This window comes from Stegodyphus dumicola, chromosome 6 (genome assembly GCF_044657685.1).
Source record: "Stegodyphus dumicola isolate Sdum_Otavi_A_Nest chromosome 6, ASM4465768v1".
Classification (NCBI taxonomy): Eukaryota; Metazoa; Arthropoda; class Arachnida; order Araneae; family Eresidae; genus Stegodyphus; species Stegodyphus dumicola.
In genome coordinates this window covers 143,509,044-143,527,663 of record NC_140773.1, presented here as the reverse complement: position 1 = coordinate 143,527,663, position 18,620 = coordinate 143,509,044, and the positions used below count along the sequence as shown (strand labels likewise).

At 31.6% G+C, this 18,620-nt stretch overlaps 2 protein-coding genes across 6 annotated transcripts in view; one reads left to right on the top strand and one right to left on the bottom strand.

Annotated features, from left to right (window-relative positions):
• Prp31 (pre-mRNA processing factor 31) overlaps window positions 1–17,969 on the top strand; it is a 40,274-nt gene extending 22,305 nt beyond the window's left edge. For all 3 annotated transcript variants that reach the window (XM_085818933.1, XM_085818934.1, XM_085818935.1), the window contains 5 exons: window positions 1,876–2,093; window positions 8,095–8,167; window positions 8,305–8,433; window positions 13,831–13,926; window positions 17,784–17,969. In XM_085818933.1, coding sequence (XP_085675059.1) covers window positions 1,876–2,093; window positions 8,095–8,167; window positions 8,305–8,433; window positions 13,831–13,926; window positions 17,784–17,891 — 624 coding nt within the window. In that variant the 3' untranslated portion in view covers window positions 17,892–17,969. The remainder of the gene's footprint in view (window positions 1–1,875; window positions 2,094–8,094; window positions 8,168–8,304; window positions 8,434–13,830; window positions 13,927–17,783) is intronic.
• The window catches only part of LOC118183844 (uncharacterized), a 50,644-nt gene continuing 49,980 nt past the window's right edge, over window positions 17,957–18,620 (bottom strand). For all 3 annotated transcript variants that reach the window (XM_035353458.2, XM_085818937.1, XM_035353451.2), the window contains one exon: window positions 17,957–18,508. In XM_035353458.2, the coding sequence (XP_035209349.1) occupies window positions 18,182–18,508 (327 nt within the window). In that variant the 3' untranslated portion in view covers window positions 17,957–18,181. The remainder of the gene's footprint in view (window positions 18,509–18,620) is intronic.

The window sequence follows — 18,620 nt, the reverse complement described above, 5'->3', positions numbered from 1 at the left end:
TTTTGATCAGTGCAAAAATGTATCAAAAAACTGTAGTACAAATGGCATGGCCAGCACAGTCTCCAGACTTTATTCCCACTGAGCATATGTGTACTCCTGGGAGGTATGTTGCTGGCTACCTAAGCCTAGATGGGCTTCGAATTACTTTATGTCATGAATGGACATTGCTACCCCTACAGCTGATTGACAACATCGTAAGCAGCATGAGATTTCACTGGCAGTCTTGTATTACTGTTCAGGATGATTATACTCACTATTGAGATTTTTTTTTTTTCATATTAAATTTGTATATCGGAGTTTAGAAGATTTTATGTTCTTGTTGATATCACAAAATGTTAATGCTCTGAATAACTTTGTCTTGTTTTTTAAGTAAATATTATCACTAAGTTTCGCTCCAATTCCTTGCATACTTTTTGAGTTATCATCAGTTTTCCTGATGTTGCCTAGCTTTTGAAACCAATCTATTAACTGTCACTGAGAACTTTTGTTGGTGACAAGGTAATTTTTGCAATGATTAGGTACTGGGAACTTAGGCCATTTCTTAATTTTGGTAACACTAACACTTCAAAGATAATTGTCATAACTTTATATAAAAGTTTTTTTTTTTTTCGAAGTTTGACTGATGATAATTCTTCATGGCAACACTACAGTAAATCTAGATAACGTTTTCTTATTCTAATTATCTTTCTGCAATTTTCAGTGTTGCACTTTCACATGTTTTCAGTGATGATTAATTTAATGCCATGTCAGAAATTCTCAGTTTGAAAATTGTCAGAAATTCTCAGTTTGAAAATATGTGATTCTTGGGGAGAGGTGGGTTAACTTTCATTATGTTATTTGGAATCCTTGGGACCCATTAAAAACAACAGGTGTCACTTGATTAATGTTGAGGTTGATCACAAGATGGTTAAGGTTGAGGACAGGCTGCAGTGGACTGACAGACATTTATTTATTATTGTTGAACTTTGACACATTAAAGTTCTGAGTAGAAATTTGTATGTATGAAGTGATTTAAATATCACCAGACTGTTCCTGTTCCAAATCGCTACCCATGCAGAGTACTGAGTGTCCTTGGGTCAATGCAACCACTAACCCCAATTTACCTTCCATGCAGGTTAGAACTTGCTAAAATCTGGCAGTTGCAAGAGTGATTAATGAACAACAGCTACTGCAGAGCATAGAGCAACACATTATGATCAAATTTCTCATTTAAGAAAACACCGTCATCTAAATTTGGTAGAGACTCCGAGAAACACTGATCATGTGAATGTCGTTATTCGTGATAATAGGCACATCACTATCGAAGAATCACTCTTGTTATAATAGATACATCACTGTCTATGCTTTTAGTCAGTGTTATACTCAAGAAACTGTTGTGAAATCATTTGCATTATGCCTAGGTGTATGTCCGGGGAATTCATTCACATTGACAGCCAAGAACAATGGGCATGCAAACTGCCAGTTCTCTCCCATGGTGGTATGAAGATGAAGGGTAAGCTTTTTGGTGTCGGTAGTGATTACTATGACACATGGGTCCACTACTTTAATGTTGAGTCCAGGATTTAATCTCTCTTGGAAGGCATGCAGTTTGTGGATAGCATCGCCATCAACGTCGGTGTTCAAGAGGAGATTCATAGCCAACTGAAAAACTTCTTTTAAAATGCTTCCAGACTGTTAGGAAATATGTACTGATTCTGAAAGGGGGGTATGTGGAAGAGTAATATGTTCAACGTTTTCATTTGCGATAAAAATTTTGGAAAAAAAATTAGTGACAGCCATACTTAACCACCTTGTAGTTATCTAAAAGTTTAGCATAATTTTTTTTTCATGTTTTACATTTTAGTTTAAAATCTAAATATAATAATTTTGCTGTAGGACTTGAGAAGAAAAGCTGCCAGACTTGTCGCTGCTAAATGTGCAATTGCTGCTCGTGTTGATCGCTTTCATCAGTCTGTTGATGGAGAAGTAGGTCATTCATTTAGAGAAGATATAGAAAGGAAATTAGATAAACTTCAGGAACCACCACCTGTAAAGCAGGTTAAACCCTTACCTGCTCCTATTGATCAGCCACATAAAAAGCGAGGAGGTCGTAGGTATGTATTGTTTGAGTATAAATGATTCATCATATATTGCATATAAACTTTTAATGCTTTGCACTTTTAAATTATTTTCTTCCTACCACTCAAATTATGTATACATATGTGCAAAACCATATTTACTTGTATCTTAGTCTCCTTATGTATTTTTACCCTTAGCTTTAGCACTAGATTTTTTAAGTATTCTTGTAATTTCTGCTTTCTTCAAGGTGTTTATAAAGCAAGCGTACCTTAATTTTAAAATGGATTCATCCACATGATAATTAATCCTTTGCACTTCTGGGTGACTTTTGGTCACCACTTAATTTGTTATGGTAACTCGAGAGATGACTCTCGATCAACACTCCGTTTGGTGTGATAATTCAAATGGTAATGATGTTTATTTGGGTTTTATTTGGGCAATGCCGCTTCATCGGTATATTCAATGATAATGTGTATAAAACAACTACCAATTTTTAATCTTAAATACATGTTTTTTATAATTATTGTTATATATGTGTCTTTGATGGAAGTCTGAATACAACAGTTGTAATAGTAGGAATATTATTTTTTAAGTTATGAAGTGCAGTAAGCATGAAATGAAATGAAAGAATCAGTTCAAGAAAAAATGAGTTAAATTTTTCATTGAGGAACAGAAGTATGTCTATGCATAGACTATTTGATGGTAGAGAGGAGGTAAGAAGTGTAAGAAGGTGAAAAGTCAGGGTAATAGTGAATGTGAAAACCGCAATGATTCTGCATAAGAGACAAAATTCAAAATGGATAACATACACAGAATCCGAAGAAATACCACTTGTGCCTGGCAAAAAAGCCGCAGGATAACAAGACATAAAAGAACCATTAGATTTCTGTGAAATTATTTTAACCCTTTCAGGACGAGCGTCCCATATACACATTCCCTAAGAACGTCTCTTACAGCCGGGTGTCCCATCCACACATCAGTAAAGATCGCATTCAGAGGACGGGTGATGCGTATACGCATTTTAAGGGGGAATGTTTTTCTGAAGGCCACTAGATGGCATCCTGTGTCCATTACTTTTGAAATGAACACAGTTTTAGGTTTCTGACCTTGAGTTTGATATATTCTGCTTGACTTTGGCATTTTACTCATCTGCTGTTCGAGGGTGGGGAGGCAGAGGGAAAGCATAAACAGAGGTGAGCTCTTTAAATCGCTACGTGCTAATAAAAACATTCTCGTATCTGATTTATATCCAATTTCTTTTTTTATTCTATTTTTTCCTCTACTATTTACAGTCTCTTAGGGTTACTGTGTGGAGTTTTTTTACATTTTGCATTGCCTTCACATATATTTCCGTTCCTTCTTTTTTTATTTAGGAAAGCCTCACCTCCAGTCTATTATGGCGGGAAGGCGCTATTTATCAGAGAAAGAATACCCTCATATGGTTAGTGAACCATTTACTAACGCAAATGAGAGTACTGATTCATTTTCTAAAGAGTTAAAAAGTGATACTTTTTCTAAGAGTTACAAAGTGATACTTCTCTGTGCTTCGAGATTTACCACACTCATTTTCATTTTAAATTTTGTTACTTCTTACTGTAAATAGTCTTTAGTGTGTTCTTTTTATTAATTTTAAACTTTATTGATGGATTTTATCAATTAAAATTGTGGAATAATTTGAATAGCGCTTCCGAAAATTATTTTAGAAGATAAGCAATTTTTTAAGTATATTTTCATGTAAAATAAAGAAAAAATGTTTTAAGGGCTAATTTTAACATATATAAGAGCTCAAGTAATAATCTAAAATGATACCAAAAATTACGATGCTAGAAGCGAAACTTTTGTTTTTCTGATTTTTGTTATAAAATTAGGCTTAGCGATGCAAAACCTCTGTCCTGTACGGTGACTGCCTTCGATTCTCTTCCATCCCACACGAGTGTCTTAAACAATGGTGCGCCATCGTGAAAAGGTTAATTAATTGTAAGAAAATCACCAGATTTGTGGAAGATCACCTTAAGTTCCTGGTTCACCCAAGCGTGAAAAGCCTCGAGTGCAAAGGCTTAATCATTCAGATGGCTTTCATCTGAATCACTGATTTGCTTGTGGATTTTGAATGCGTGAGCTCTGACTGATGAAGTAGTAACAATGAACAGCTTCAAGAAAACAAGAGTATCTAATGCTTTTGCTGGTTCTTAAGATGATTGCACATGGCAAGATACACTTAGCAGTGATGAAGACGACAATGATGATGATGGCGATGATTTGCAAGCTGCAACAAACGCCACAGACAGTATTTGCAGCAGCATTAAATTATCTAAAGCCTACGAGTAGCAGAGGAGGACAATAAGAGCAGACAATATTCAGGGTACAGGAAAGTAGAAATATGTGTTAGGTACCATAATGTTAATATGAGGAAGCTGGTTTTACTGTGTATTCTTATTGCAGCATAGGTGTCTTTTAAATAAATAGTGTTATGATAGTTACTGGTAGTTTAATCATGAATACTTTTCATTTGTTATGTTCTTACTGCAACCATATTCTTCAGAAATTAAATTATTCACGTTATTTTCCCCTCTCGCTTTTCATACAGTAGCATTAGTGAGGGGGGGAAAATGGGGGGAAATATGGTATTTTCTGGGCGTATGAGTGGCCACTAAATAGTGGAAATTTGACATAGGTATACATAAGCATGCAAGTATAGCATAAGTATGCAAGATGGCTGCTTGAGCATTTTCATGGTTTTCCCATTTGTCATGTGAATGTGAGTGAATCCTTCTTAGAAAATCCTTTGTGAAGGTCTGTTCTTAGACAACTCTCACTTGCTTTACCATATCTGATTAAACAAAGAAATTAACATTATTTTTTGTTTCCAGTAACAGTACAGTTTATTCTAGATACAAAATGTTTCTACACAATGCAATAACAACCCAATTTGGGTCACCCCATATTTATGTCATCACAACCAAAATGTAAGACAAGAAAGTTTTGATCACATTTCAGTGTACTTGGAGGAAAATTTTCACTTGCTTTTGAGATTGCATTTGTGAGAGGAAAGAGATCAGTGTGTTTCACTTTTCATTATCTCAAAGTTTGCAGGGATGGTCATGCAGGTTCAGCCAGAAATGCTGTGTTTTAGTTTGCTGGGTAGATTGTAAAATATGGCAAGTAGTTGATTTATTTTGTGATGAGTTATTATTATCTGAACAGAAATTTTTTTCAGTTCTCGTATTTTGATTTGAGTGTCCTTCAATTTGAAAAAGTAGAATGTTCTTGTGTAATCTTTCAGAAGCTGATATGGCATATAGTAAGGTAGCCTTTATGATTCATCTCTATAGAAAAACATTCCAAAATAAATTATTAGATCAGAAAGGGCTATGGAAATGGGAATGGGATTTTGCATAGATTCACTATAAATGGCATTTTTCTTTTCAAATTGTTACCACCAAATGTTATCATCTTGTACTATTTTAAAAGAATTAAATAAGGAAGTATCTGTATATATGTATGTGTGTGGGGTGGAAGGTACATTGAGCCTTCAAATTTTAATAATGTAATCCTCCACTTGAACATATGCACCTGGATTTGAATTTGCTTTATTTATTATTTTATATTTTGTAAAACTTTAATGAATTTTTGATCAACAAACTCAAAAATTTGAAAGTGAGCAGTGTCAACACTGTTAGGAAAAATAAACATTTTTATCTCCAGCATGCAAGACTGTTGCAATATGGAAAAATGTAAGACAATTCTTTCAACTTCAGCAACTTTTTTAATCTTTCAATTTCGGCAACAAACTCAGCTCTATGAAAGCAATGTTTTGCTGTGGTCTGAAATAAAACGTGCATCGGCATGTTACCATTCAGTAAAGCCTAAGATACTTTTTTTTATTTAATTTGGAAGTAATAAACTATGTGATTTAAAAGCAATAAACACAGTTCTAAATAATAATTTTTTTTTTTTTTTTTTTTACTTTTTATTCTGATTGATTGAGTAAACATGTATTAAAATAATGAAATATCTAATTAGAAATATTCAATATTTTTATAAAATTACACTAGCTGGATTCATTAAAACTGTTATATATTTTTAACTATTTTAGGCAGTTGGCCGTGCAAGCAGCTAGCTTTTAAAGAAATAATATAGCGAATATAAAAATTTGTACACAGCCTCTAACACTTTGTTGGGAATTCCAAAGATATGCTGCTTTTAAATATTTTGTGATTTTGCTGTTGAACATAATTTTATGTAGTGTAAGTGTAAAAAATGTAATATTTAATAAATAAAATCAATGCATAAAAAGTTAATAACAAAAAGAAAAAAACTTTTAATTGTCCATTTTATTAAGAAAACTGAATATTGATGTGATAAAATGAAAAAATTTTAAAAAATGTATTCCAACACTTAACACTGCATCAGGAATTCTAAATATATGCTGTTATGCAACTTTTAAAAATTTTGTCATTTTTATTGTTAAACTGTGTGTGGAATAAGTGCAAAGAAAATGGTACTTAATAATAAAGTTAAAAAGACAGGAAAAAGGGGTGGATTAGCAAGTGTGAGTATAAGAGCAGATTGGTAGACTTCTTCAGGCTCAGCGAGAGTATAAAAAACCTTAACAACCCCTTTCGGGCCACAGTTAAAATCTCAAACCTTTCAGATTTTTTTTAAAGTTTCTAATATCTACATTTATTCTTAAAGCATATGTTAGATTCTTTGCAGTGTAGATTAATGTTCATAAATTATCTCTATACCACTGCAGTTGTATAAATGAACGAAATGCAGTGAGTGGAATCTCGGATCCCGAATGGTTATATTTTCCATTACTTAGTTGTGAACTTGGCAGCAAGTGACTTGTAGTACTCTGAAACTGGCCTGGAGGAAACTGTGTCTGGATTGTGTTGCATGCTGAGGTTTTCAATCTTTCACGCTTAGTTTTTTTTTTTTTTTTTTTTTTCCTTTTCTCTTTGTTTGTGTGTGTTGTTGTTATCCATAAGATTGTATCTCTAGACAAAACTATGGGCTTGGAAGTAAGACCATAAAAATGAGCTCAATAAGAAAAAACTGTTACAGTTTTGGAAACAGCTGTAAAAGTGGTTAAAAAGAGACTTTAATAGCAAATCAAATGCAACAAATTTTGAGTGAAATGAAAAACCTATTGAGTGTTCAGCAGAATTGAGTGGTACTGAAAACCAATAAAAATTTAAATGAAGCCCAAGTTACTTGATGTTTTTACGGATGATGACAACTCATACAAACAATAACATCTCTTCCTAATCATTTATGTCATCCCTTCTTTTTTCAACAGGTATAGTAAAATTAAATTAAGTTTTTGCCTATTTTATTTCTTTAGTACTGTGTTTTATCTTACCTTTAATGATTTCCATTAATTTTGTATTATGAACACTTACACAGAGTACTCTTGTACAGTTTAAATAAGCTATCATATTTGATCCAGGGGGGATTAATCCCTTTTACATGAATTTTTGTGGGAAAAATAATTTTGGTTTACAAACAGTTTTGATGATGAGCAGCTTTTAGGAATAAATTATATTTGTGAACTGAGGTTCCACTGTTCTCTAATAAAAATTTAGTTGCTTCCATATACTAAAGCTTCTGTATTTAATGTATAAGATGTCAAGTATATATATAATACACGTAAATGCTAATTACTTGCAGGAAATAAAGAGCAATCCAGTTTTTTTATATAATTTAATTTAATTATGCGTCATTTAACTCTATGTACTCCTCACATATTTAATTTAAACTATTATTTTGCAAAACTTAACTTATAAAAGGACTTTAATTATTGAATTCTAACATATGCCATTGAGTTAACAGTTTTCATATTTATAAATATTCTAAGTCCTGAAAATGAAAGATCTATATGGAATTACTGAATGTAGGAAACAGGCAAACAGGAGGAATTTTATGCCTCATTTATTTAATTTAAAATATTATTTTGCAAAACCAAATGAATGTAAGGTCTTAGTTACTGAATTCTAACATATGCCATTGAGTTAACAATCTTCATATTTTCAGAGTCCGAAAAATGAAAGAGCGTTATGCAATTACTGAATTTAGGAAGCAGGCAAATAGGATGAATTTTGGCGAAGTAAGAAATATATTTTTATGCAAAAACTATAAATTTTGTGTGTTAAATGAATATTGCTTAAAATATATTACTAGTTAAAAATTTGAACTTTCTTTTTATAAAAATTATGAGTGCTACATTAATGTTTTTTGTAACAGATTGAAGAAGATGCTTATCAAGATGATTTAGGATTCAGCTTGGGACAAGTAGGCAAAGCTGGCACTGGACGTATCAGAGCTCCTCAAATTGATGAGAAGACTAAAGTTCGAATTTCAAAAACTTTACAAGTATAGTATTAACTTTTTTGTTGAATGATTAATGTAAAATTTCTGATAAAAACAATGGAGATTTTGATTGCTGTTAATTCTAAAGTTTTCAAAATTTGATTAAAAATTTTTCATTTTTATTAATACTTTATTTTAGGAGACAAAATTATCTGCACAGAAAATTAAAATAGGGTTCACATTTGGATGGCGTTTACACCAGGGTTGCCACGCTACCGGGAGAACCGGAAAATGTCAGGGAATTCGAAAATTGACCAAACAATTCAGGGAAAAGTCAGGGAATTTAAGTATTTTTATCAAAATCTGGAAAAGTCAGGGAAGCTCATACAACGATCCCGCCAAAAAAAGCGATTTTTGCGCCGACGTCGGAAGAGAGAAATATTTTGGCGAATTGTGTATCATGTGAGTGTCATTCGGGCAGCTGGCATAGAGCCAATTTTCGCAGCTTCAATTTGATTGTCTTTTAGAAAGGCAAAGCAAGTTTCCTGCAACTTTTGGTTTCCAGTATTTTCGAGAATCGCATGTGCAGTGCATGAACTAAAGAAAGTACCTGTTTTCGTATAAAACAAAATGGGTTTAATCCTAGTATACGGTACCATGGAGGTTAGAATCAAAGCATATGTATTGTAAAGAAGGAAAACCTCTCTGCAACAGACATGGCTCCGTTCCATCATAGAGGGAAACATCTGTGCATGCGTGATATATCTGTCGCCAAAGCTCGAACCCGGTGTCGAAGTTCGAAGGTCACGTTATCAAGAGTTCATAAAATGAATATCGTTTAAAATTTCTTTAACCAGTTGCGCTAAAAAGACATGCCACGCACGTCGAGATGCTTTTGTCTCAAACCGTGAGCGATGTGAACACCACGTCGATAAGCATTTATCACAAAAATGAAAATAATGTGGTGCACACCTCGCCTAACAACGAGATTGTTTATTTCTCGAGCTACAGCTCTGGATTGCACTCGCAGATGCGGAGCGGCGTAAATGAGACACTTTACCGCTTGTTATATTGTAGCGCACGGCACCGCAACCGTGAAGTTTAGTCTTAGCGCAAGTGGTTAAACTAAAGGAAAAGAAAATATTTTTTGTTGCAAGTAAATTAATTCATGGATTAGTTATTTTCAGGGGAAAATAAAACTACGAAAATCCGTTTTTAAAATTATTGTGAAAAATCCAAGAAGAAACGTCCTTTGATAAAACGTTTCTTCTTGGATTTTTCGTAGCTTTCTTTTTGTCAAAGAACGTTTCTTCTTAACACGTGTTTCTCAATTTCCGGTACACATCGCGGAGCAGGAAATTCTGGCCGCTGGGTTCCGTCGCCAAATCCCTTCGCAAATTTTCCCTCTGCATTCTAGTGGCGTAATAGCATTTTACTTGTATGGAACCTTTTCTTCTTTACATAGACGTTCTTTGGTTAGAATAATCTCCATGTATGGTACAATGGGATTTGGCGACATGATGGTGCGCAGTAAATGGGTCATTTTGGTCGTGGCGACAAGTTTCAAAATCGTGCCAACGCCTTACCGTATGCTAGGATTTTACCGCGAAACCTTTTTAAACCTTTTTTTTTTTTTAAATAAATACCTTGCCATTTTGCAGTAAAGTAAAAAAATAGTAATCAGTCATCTAGGCTAACCATTATTCGCTAAAATATCGTTGATTATTCTAATTCAATTTAAGTAATTATTTTTATTTTTATGTTATTCATATAATTTAATGTTGCTTCTTCCCTCTAAATTTATTATTAGTAAATAATATTTCCAAATTTCAGGAAATTTTCTCTGGCATAATCCTGAAATTAATTCTAGCTGTATGATGACATACCATCACGAAATTTAATGCACATATTTTTTCCTTATGTATGCTGCGAAATAAATATAAAATACCTCAGTTTATTAAAATAGATTTCTTTCTTTCGTTTAGCTGCAGAATGTCTGCAAAAAAAGCCTTATTTTATTCCAGATTGGGAAGATTCTAATCTCAATCTTCAGTGGAGAAAACAACAACTATTATAATTATATTTGTGTTTTCAAGTGTTAAGGTGCCTTTTAAGAACATACTTCACACAAATTAAATTTACCTAAAATCTAACCTAACTATTTAGCATTGCATTGTTATTTATAAGGACCGGATTAGCCTCGTCTTCAACTGGTGATGATCATGAGTAATAATTAAATAAAACATACATTTGTTATCCAATGTATATATCTTAAATTTTATTAAGTTTCTTAAGTGGAAAAGTAAACAGAATTATCAAACAAAGTATACCAAGAATAATTAAGAATAAATGCCCTCTGGGATTTATTGAATAATTAAGTGAATTTGCTACACAATACAAGTAAATACTATAATTAATTTACTTCTTAGCACAGCCAACGTACATTACGCGGATAGACTGGAATTTTCTTGAAACACACCTGGAGAACCTGGAAATGTCAGGGAATTTCATTCTCCCGTTTGAGTGGCAACCCTGTTACACAAATTAAAAAAAGGCCATGAAATTATAAAAATGTGAAGAAAAATTAACTCAAATGATACTGTGAGACTATTAGCTAACTATTGTTTATTCATTAAACAAATGTCATGATGTTTTGACTGATTACATTAAATTCTGCAGTAAAATTTACCTAGCTTTGTTGTGATTACATTCTTATTTCTGTAATAAGTAAGCTCATTATATAAATATTATAGAAAATTAAAAGGACTGTGACTTAACAGTTGGTCTCTAATTCTGAAAACTTTAATCTTAATATTAAACTAAGAAAAAAAAATTAAAAGATGGCTTTATGATAGAGAAGCTACCTTATTGTGAAGGATTGCTTGAAATAATCCAAAACTCAATTGGATACTATTTTGTGTGCTCTAATTTCATTACAGTGACATCATATATAAATCTACAAAAAGTGCCCATTTAAAGACAGAACAGTTGCTAGAAATGAGAGATTACAACCAATGGTTTTACAGGAAACAGAGTTTTGTGAAAAAAATTTCGTCTAGAATGTGGGATTTGCGGTTTTATAGGAATGTTTCAGAAGATGATGGAATGATAAATGATGTCTGAATGATAATTAAAATTTTATACATGAAATGTATGAAAAAATGTAAATTCTTGTAAGTCAAATATATGAATAAATGTAGCTCGTTTTAAATCTAAATGTAAATTATGAGCAAAAAATATGGCATTTCCTGAAAATAAGCCCAAATTTGTCTTTTGGCATAAATTAGCATAAAACCCAGCCTTATTTCTGGAAAAATATGTTATCATCAGCTGTGAGTTGTGGGCTGATATTACAAGCTGTCAAGTATGTTGATCTGGGCTTTGTAGTGTTTGTTATGGTACTTGCATGCCCAATTTGACAATTCACATTTCCTTGTAAGAAACTGTTATCTCCAAATCTGATCCATTGCTTAACATCATTTTGAGTTTTTGCCACAGTGTGATGCAAAGACTGATTGGCTGTATGTAAGCATGTGATTAAACTTGTACTAACCATAGTTTGATAAAACATTTTGGATGGCATCTCAAAGCCATTTTTCATCCTTTAATCTTTATTCTGATGTGTAATATGAGGAAAAGATAGTTTATTTATCCCTGAGAAAATTAACTTGACTAATTCATAATAATTAGTGTCTAGTTGATAGAATATAGTTCTTCTATTTTGTATGCATCCAGATCATATGATTGACTACTGAAAGTGAAAATATGCATATTATGCATCTAAATATGCTGAGAGATTTCTACAGTACTGTATAAAATTTTAGTGGTGTGGCTTGTCTCTGTGAGGCACTGTATAAAAGTACTTGTTATTTAAATCATATGAAAATCATTTGGGAATTCAATATTTTTTTAAATGCTTGAAATTAAAAGATTTAAAAAATGCCTATGTTCAGGATTTTTTGTTAAATGAATTTTGGATCATCCTCTGTATTATCTGATTGAATTTAATGTTCTTAAAATTTGCTTCAAAATTCTAATAAATTTAAAATAATATTAACATTTTCCTACAAAGACATGTCTAATCTTTCCATTTTTGCTGTTAAGACAGTGAAATTGCATATGATTTTCAGTATGAAAAGTATTTTTCTATTATGTTTTGTTTTTGCATCAAAAAGTATACTTCTGTTTTTAAGGAATGTAAGGAAAAGTCATGGGGAATATTTGGCAAAATTTATGTGACATATGATTGAATTGGATATGCACAAAATAAATAATAGAAAAAGCAAATAAACATTTTAAAAATCTGAATGGTTTCAGATTCTAACGGTCGCCCAAAAGGATTTGGTAATGTTTTTTACACTCTCTCTGAGCCCACAGTCTGTCAGTCTGCTGCTGCACTTGCTCCAACTAACCATTCCCCCCCTTCTTTTTAGTTTTTTCATTATGCATCATTTTCTTTGCACTTACACTATATACAATTCAACAACAAAATTACAAAAAATTTAAAAACATCATAGCAGTATACATTTAGAGTTCCCAAAGCAGCTTTAAGTATTGGCATGCATTTTTCTGTTATTTTCAGTCATTTCTCAGTTCATCAGATCAATGTTCAATTTTCTGACAAAGACAGCTTTACAAAGCTTTTTTTTTTTTTTGTTTGTTTGTTTTGTTTGTCTTTTTATTATTAACATTTTGTGTGTATATATATATTAAATATCATATTTTGGCACGTACGCCACGTAAAATTCGATAGCATATCTGTAGAATTTCTGACAAATAGTCTCACATGTTGAAGATAAAAATGTTTTCTTCTGTACATTATTGCCTCTGTTCACTTTGAGTTTGTTAATCAAAAACTCATTAAAGTTTTACAAAATATGAAATAGATAATAAAACAAATTCAAAATATGAACTTCTGGGTGCTTATGTTCTGGTGGAGGACTATGTTACTCAAAATTTGATGGCTCTAGGTACCATTGTTTTTTCACAGTGTGAGAAACATGCATACATTCATGAAAATTCTTCAGTATTTAATCTTTCTATATTCTTTTTTCTTTTCATATTTCATCTTCATTTCTTTAAATATTACTGTGAAGTATTGTATAGATTAATATACTTAATAAGTTTAATAATATTTGGTGGCTGCAATTTGAAAAGTGATGTGCTGTTTATAGTGATTGCATGTTATATGCCATTTTGAGACTAAAAGTATTGAAAAGAATATTACGTTTTTAATTTTAAAATGTGATTAGACTTATAGGCTACTCTAAGTTCCCATTTAGTTGTGTTATTTGTAGCATATATTTTAAACTTTGTTTTAGTTCCATTTGTTTTGGACTTTCTGACATTTAGGAAGATGTTAATAAAAGAAAATATTTCTTAACACAATTAATGTGATTTTTTTTATCAGCATATAATGAGTTTTAACTTAATTATTTTATATAAAATTTCTGTTTTCAGAAAAATCTTCAAAAACAACAAGTATGGGGTGGCAGTACTTCTGTTCGTCGACAAATATCTGGCACAGCTTCAAGTGTTGCATTTACTCCATTGCAGGTATGTTAAAATAATTTTTTTCTGTTCTAAACTGTGTAACATAAAAAAGTAATATTTATGTTTTTTTATTTATCAAAGTGTATTATGAGTTCTTTGCAAATTTAAGAATCACAAAGGCGTAAAGTTCTATTTTAGATTGCATATTGTTGTGTTTTTCTTTTTCTGACACCAGTTATTGCATTATTTCCGGGCATGGGTTCGAATCCCACTTCTGACACCAAGTTGTTACGTTTTTCTCTTCTGACACCGATTGTTGCATTATTTTCTTCCTTCACATTCGTATGGGGTTCGTATGGATTTGGAGTGAATAATGACAACATTACTTGATGATGTATGGAAACACACTTTATTGGCTAGTATTGTCAGGACAGCTTCAAAACACGTTTACAGTCGTTGATGAACTACTATAAACACACTGACACGATCAGCGACACAGCCTCCAGGTTATCAGACTATCACGATGGAGACAGCTTCACGGCAAAGCAATAGAGTACAGCTCCCGACTCTGCTTGGTCGTTCTCGGAACTCCGCATACTCTCAAGACTCTCCACGCTGCAACTAGCGATGCACTCAACGACACATAGAGTGCAGCTCTCGACTCTTAGGTTTAGTTGTTCCCTGAGCTTAACAGACTCTCTCGACAATGCACTAACCGCAATATACTAGCAGACTCTTCGATGCACTCGTCGACCCACTCGGCACTCAATATCATTAACAAAAATATCATCCATATGCATAAAATGAATTCAAATATTTTCCTTTAAATTTGTAAACATGTTTCGTAGCTTTCTTTTTTGTGTTATTAATAAAACTGCTAAAACATTACAAAATTTTTAAGGATAAATTTTGTATTTGTTTTTATACAAGTATGTTCGCATGGTTTTATCAGTGAAACAGAGTTGCCCCCTCCCCCCCCCCCCCCGATTTTCGACTATACTCCTGCCAACTCAATTTACAACATATTTCTCCAGACTTTCTTTTAATCTTAAAATTTCTCATGGTTTTTATGTAGCTTGCCTTAATACTTCATTATTTGCACCCAAAACAATGATCTTGGGTATCTGAAAGCGCTTGGTTTTTCTCTAGATTAAGTATAAAAGAAATTGTATGTTGTTTTATCAGTGAGAAATTAAGCAGAGACTTGTGCTTTGTGATTGTGTTTGAAAACGTTGTTTTCCAGTTCTCCAATGAGTATTGATTGCTACTTCCTGTCATCTGGCATGTAGTAGCCAATGAGCACAAAGCAAGATAGGATTTGTTAATTAGCTGATCTTTTCACTAAGTGGTGTGAGTGTCACATGCTTTCAAGAAATACTTTAAGAAATTACGATCTTTTATCTTAGTTATGTGTGTGAAAAAGGTGAAATACTCATGCACTTTTCATAAATCGTAAACTGTTAAATAACCTGTTACGTGAACGTCGCCTGATTGTTGATATTTATTATTGTCTTGAAAAGATTTCTAAAGGGAAGTAAAAATTGAAACAATTCCAACAGCTGCATAATACTGTAATAAGGGGAAAAAATTTAAACTTGTATATACATGCTGGCTATCTTTAAAGAAATGTTTTTCTAGAATTCAGAGAAAAGGTTCTATGGAAAGTTAAAAAATACCTAAAATAAATGGAGATCCAGTTACTGCATCTACTGTTAAAAATAATTGTGGGAAATGTAATTTCTGCACATGTAAGCAATTCAATTGGCATGTCTTCAGATCTTAACAAAGCATTGTGCTTTTCTTGTAGACTCCATTTTGCCATCATTTGATGTTTTTAACAAAGTTCACATGTGAGCAATTCAATTGGCATGTCTTCAGAGACCTTAACAAAAACATTGTGCTTTTTTTGTACACTCCTTTTTGCCATCATTCTATGTTTTTAACACAGTTCTAAAAAGCAGAATTCCATTAATTCACATTTTTCAATCAGTGATTCATAATCTGTTTAAAGACATTTATCAAAGTTTGTAAAAACAACCTTTGTTTTGTCTTCTAATTGTATATATGATGTAATTTATGGTAAAATAAAAAACCAGAAGAATGATGAAGATTTGATAAGGGGCTGCAACTAATGAAATAGTAGAAGAACTCTCAGGGGAAAGATAAAAATAAGTTTCACTTCCACGTTAGAAGCAACTTCTACCGAGTACGTCATTACATATATGTAAATTTCCAATCAACCGTTAAGTAATGCCAAAGTTTCAGATGTTTCTGCTCTATCAGACGCATCTTTTTCTGATATATTTTTTTAAATAGATTTCCAGTTTTATTTTGTTTAGTTATGAAAGACATTTAGATATTGATGTTGCAATTGATAAAGTGCAGTCGCAATTTTACAGTTTATAATTAGAAAACTTGGATAAAGTTATAAAACCAGCTAGGACTGACATTCATTGGAGTTTAATTGGGAAACTGAAAAGTGCTGTTGGAATTTTAAAATACAGTGAACTGTCTAGAATAATGTTGGCTGTGCTGACAATTTCCCCATATTAATGCCGAGTGCTAGAGGATTTTCAGTATCATTACTAAAACAAGTGCTAAATTTAATTCTAATATTTGCAATGACACTTAAACTATTTTTTAGCAAAAGAAGGCCTATGAGGCAATTGCTGTGAATAAAATTATGAAGTGCATTTCTTAATGAAAGCAAAATCTGCCACTGTTCATAGCATTTGAAAACTGATGAAAGTAATATTTTTTCTGTTAAAAAGGGTAAATAATAATTGTTTTTTTACAGGTAATTATTTCTGTACTGTTTGCATTTAATTAGTAATTGAACTGTCAGATAGTAATTAGTGATTATTTAAAATTTATTCATTATTAAAAATATGTTTTTATCATTTTATCATTCAAGTTTTTGTCGTTGAAAAAATTCTGATTTCTTAGAAAAATTGCCTGATTTTTTAGTGTGATAGGTTGGTAAGTATGGTAGTTCATTTATAAAATACATTTTCAACCAAATATAACGAAATGCATCCAGTATGAAGTCATGAAAATAAAGCTGCAGTTTTAAATTATCTGTAACTAATATTTAATTTTATTTTCAAACTTGTAATTAAATCATGCACTGTAAAGTGTTTTTTTTTTTTTTTTTTTTTTTTTGTGTGTGTGTGTGTCTATGAACAGAGCTAAGTTTAATGTTATCTTCATCACTGTCCTTTTAAATTTCTATTTCATTACAATATCTTGCACAATTTTGACAGATTTTTTTTTTTTCTAGTGTTTGTTAGCATAAAGATAAATTTGAAGAGAGATTTTCTTAATACATTGCTAAATGCCATATGACTTGAAGATTTAGCAAGAGATGTGTTATTTATAGTAACTATTTAAAAATATTATTAGTTAATTTTATGTTAATAAGCACTGCAGTTTTGAATTCTATTTAAAAAATTAACATATGGTGCCATATTCTAAGTTAAACTTTGAGTCCAAGCAGCATCATGTAATTTTTTTATATGCCAAAAATTGGACTGAAGTTGATTCATATAAATCGATTGTATATAAATGATTCAGATAAATAATTTGATTTTCTGATATTAAATATTTTGAAAATATTGCTAAATGTTAATTCCATTTATAGTAAGTTTTGAATAAATTGCCTTCTTTTTTCTTTATAAAATACATCTTTGTAATGCTTAATGTGGAGCTCTTGGAAAACATGAAAAAGTTTCCTAGAATCAAAACATATATCTGATTTTAAGCAAAGCAATTATTCAGTGTTAGATTAAATTAAATAGTTTTGTTTGAAGATAGCTATTGTTTAAAAAATTCCCTGTACAGGAGTTGGAAAGGTAGCCTGTAAATTTAATATATGTGTGAAAAATATTTAGTCTTATATTTTTCAAAAAATTCTCTTTTAGGGTCTAGAAATTGTGAATCCTCAAGCAGCAGAGAAAAAGGTAAATGAATCAGCAGCCAAATATTTCTCAAACACATCGGGATTCATAAAAGTTGAAAAGAAAGTGTAAATGATTTAATGATTATTTCATATGTAAATAAAAATTGTATACTCATTTTTTAAATATAAAACAAATGCAAAAAAAATATTTAATTTGTCTTTTTTCAAACAGTAACAAATGCAATTATGTATATGAACACAGACTACAAAATAGTTCTCACAGAACCTTTTCTGTGTATATCCTTCATAACTAGTTCTACGAGTCAACGTATTAACTTGCAACTGTGTGATCAGTCAAACTGATATCAAAACAGTCATTTAACATGTTAAATGTAGAATAATGGAGAAAGAAAAGATAAATCACAGTTCAGTGATTGGTATTTTATGAGTGTTTTCCTTTGATGGTTGAAGGGAAAATTTGGGAGAAATGTTGTCACTATTTTCCACTATGACTTCACTGTCATCAGAAGATTCTTCTGTAACATCACTTAATTGCCTTTGCATCCGTGCATGAAACACTGAAGAAGCTGTAAATGTATTTTGATTGTAAGATGTTTCTTCATAATTATCATCACCATCTTCATCACTAGTGTTTGGTTCATTAAGCTTTTGCAGTTGGTATTCTTGTCCCCTCTCCACAGAAAATTTGTTGCTATTATTCAGCTTTGGCATACTCTCATATATATCCTAAAAATAAAAATGAAAGTAAATATGAATACATGAACAAGCACTACTTTTTTTTTTTTTTTTTTTTTTTTTCAAATTTAGATGTAGAGGAGTAAGTGATCTCTAAATATTA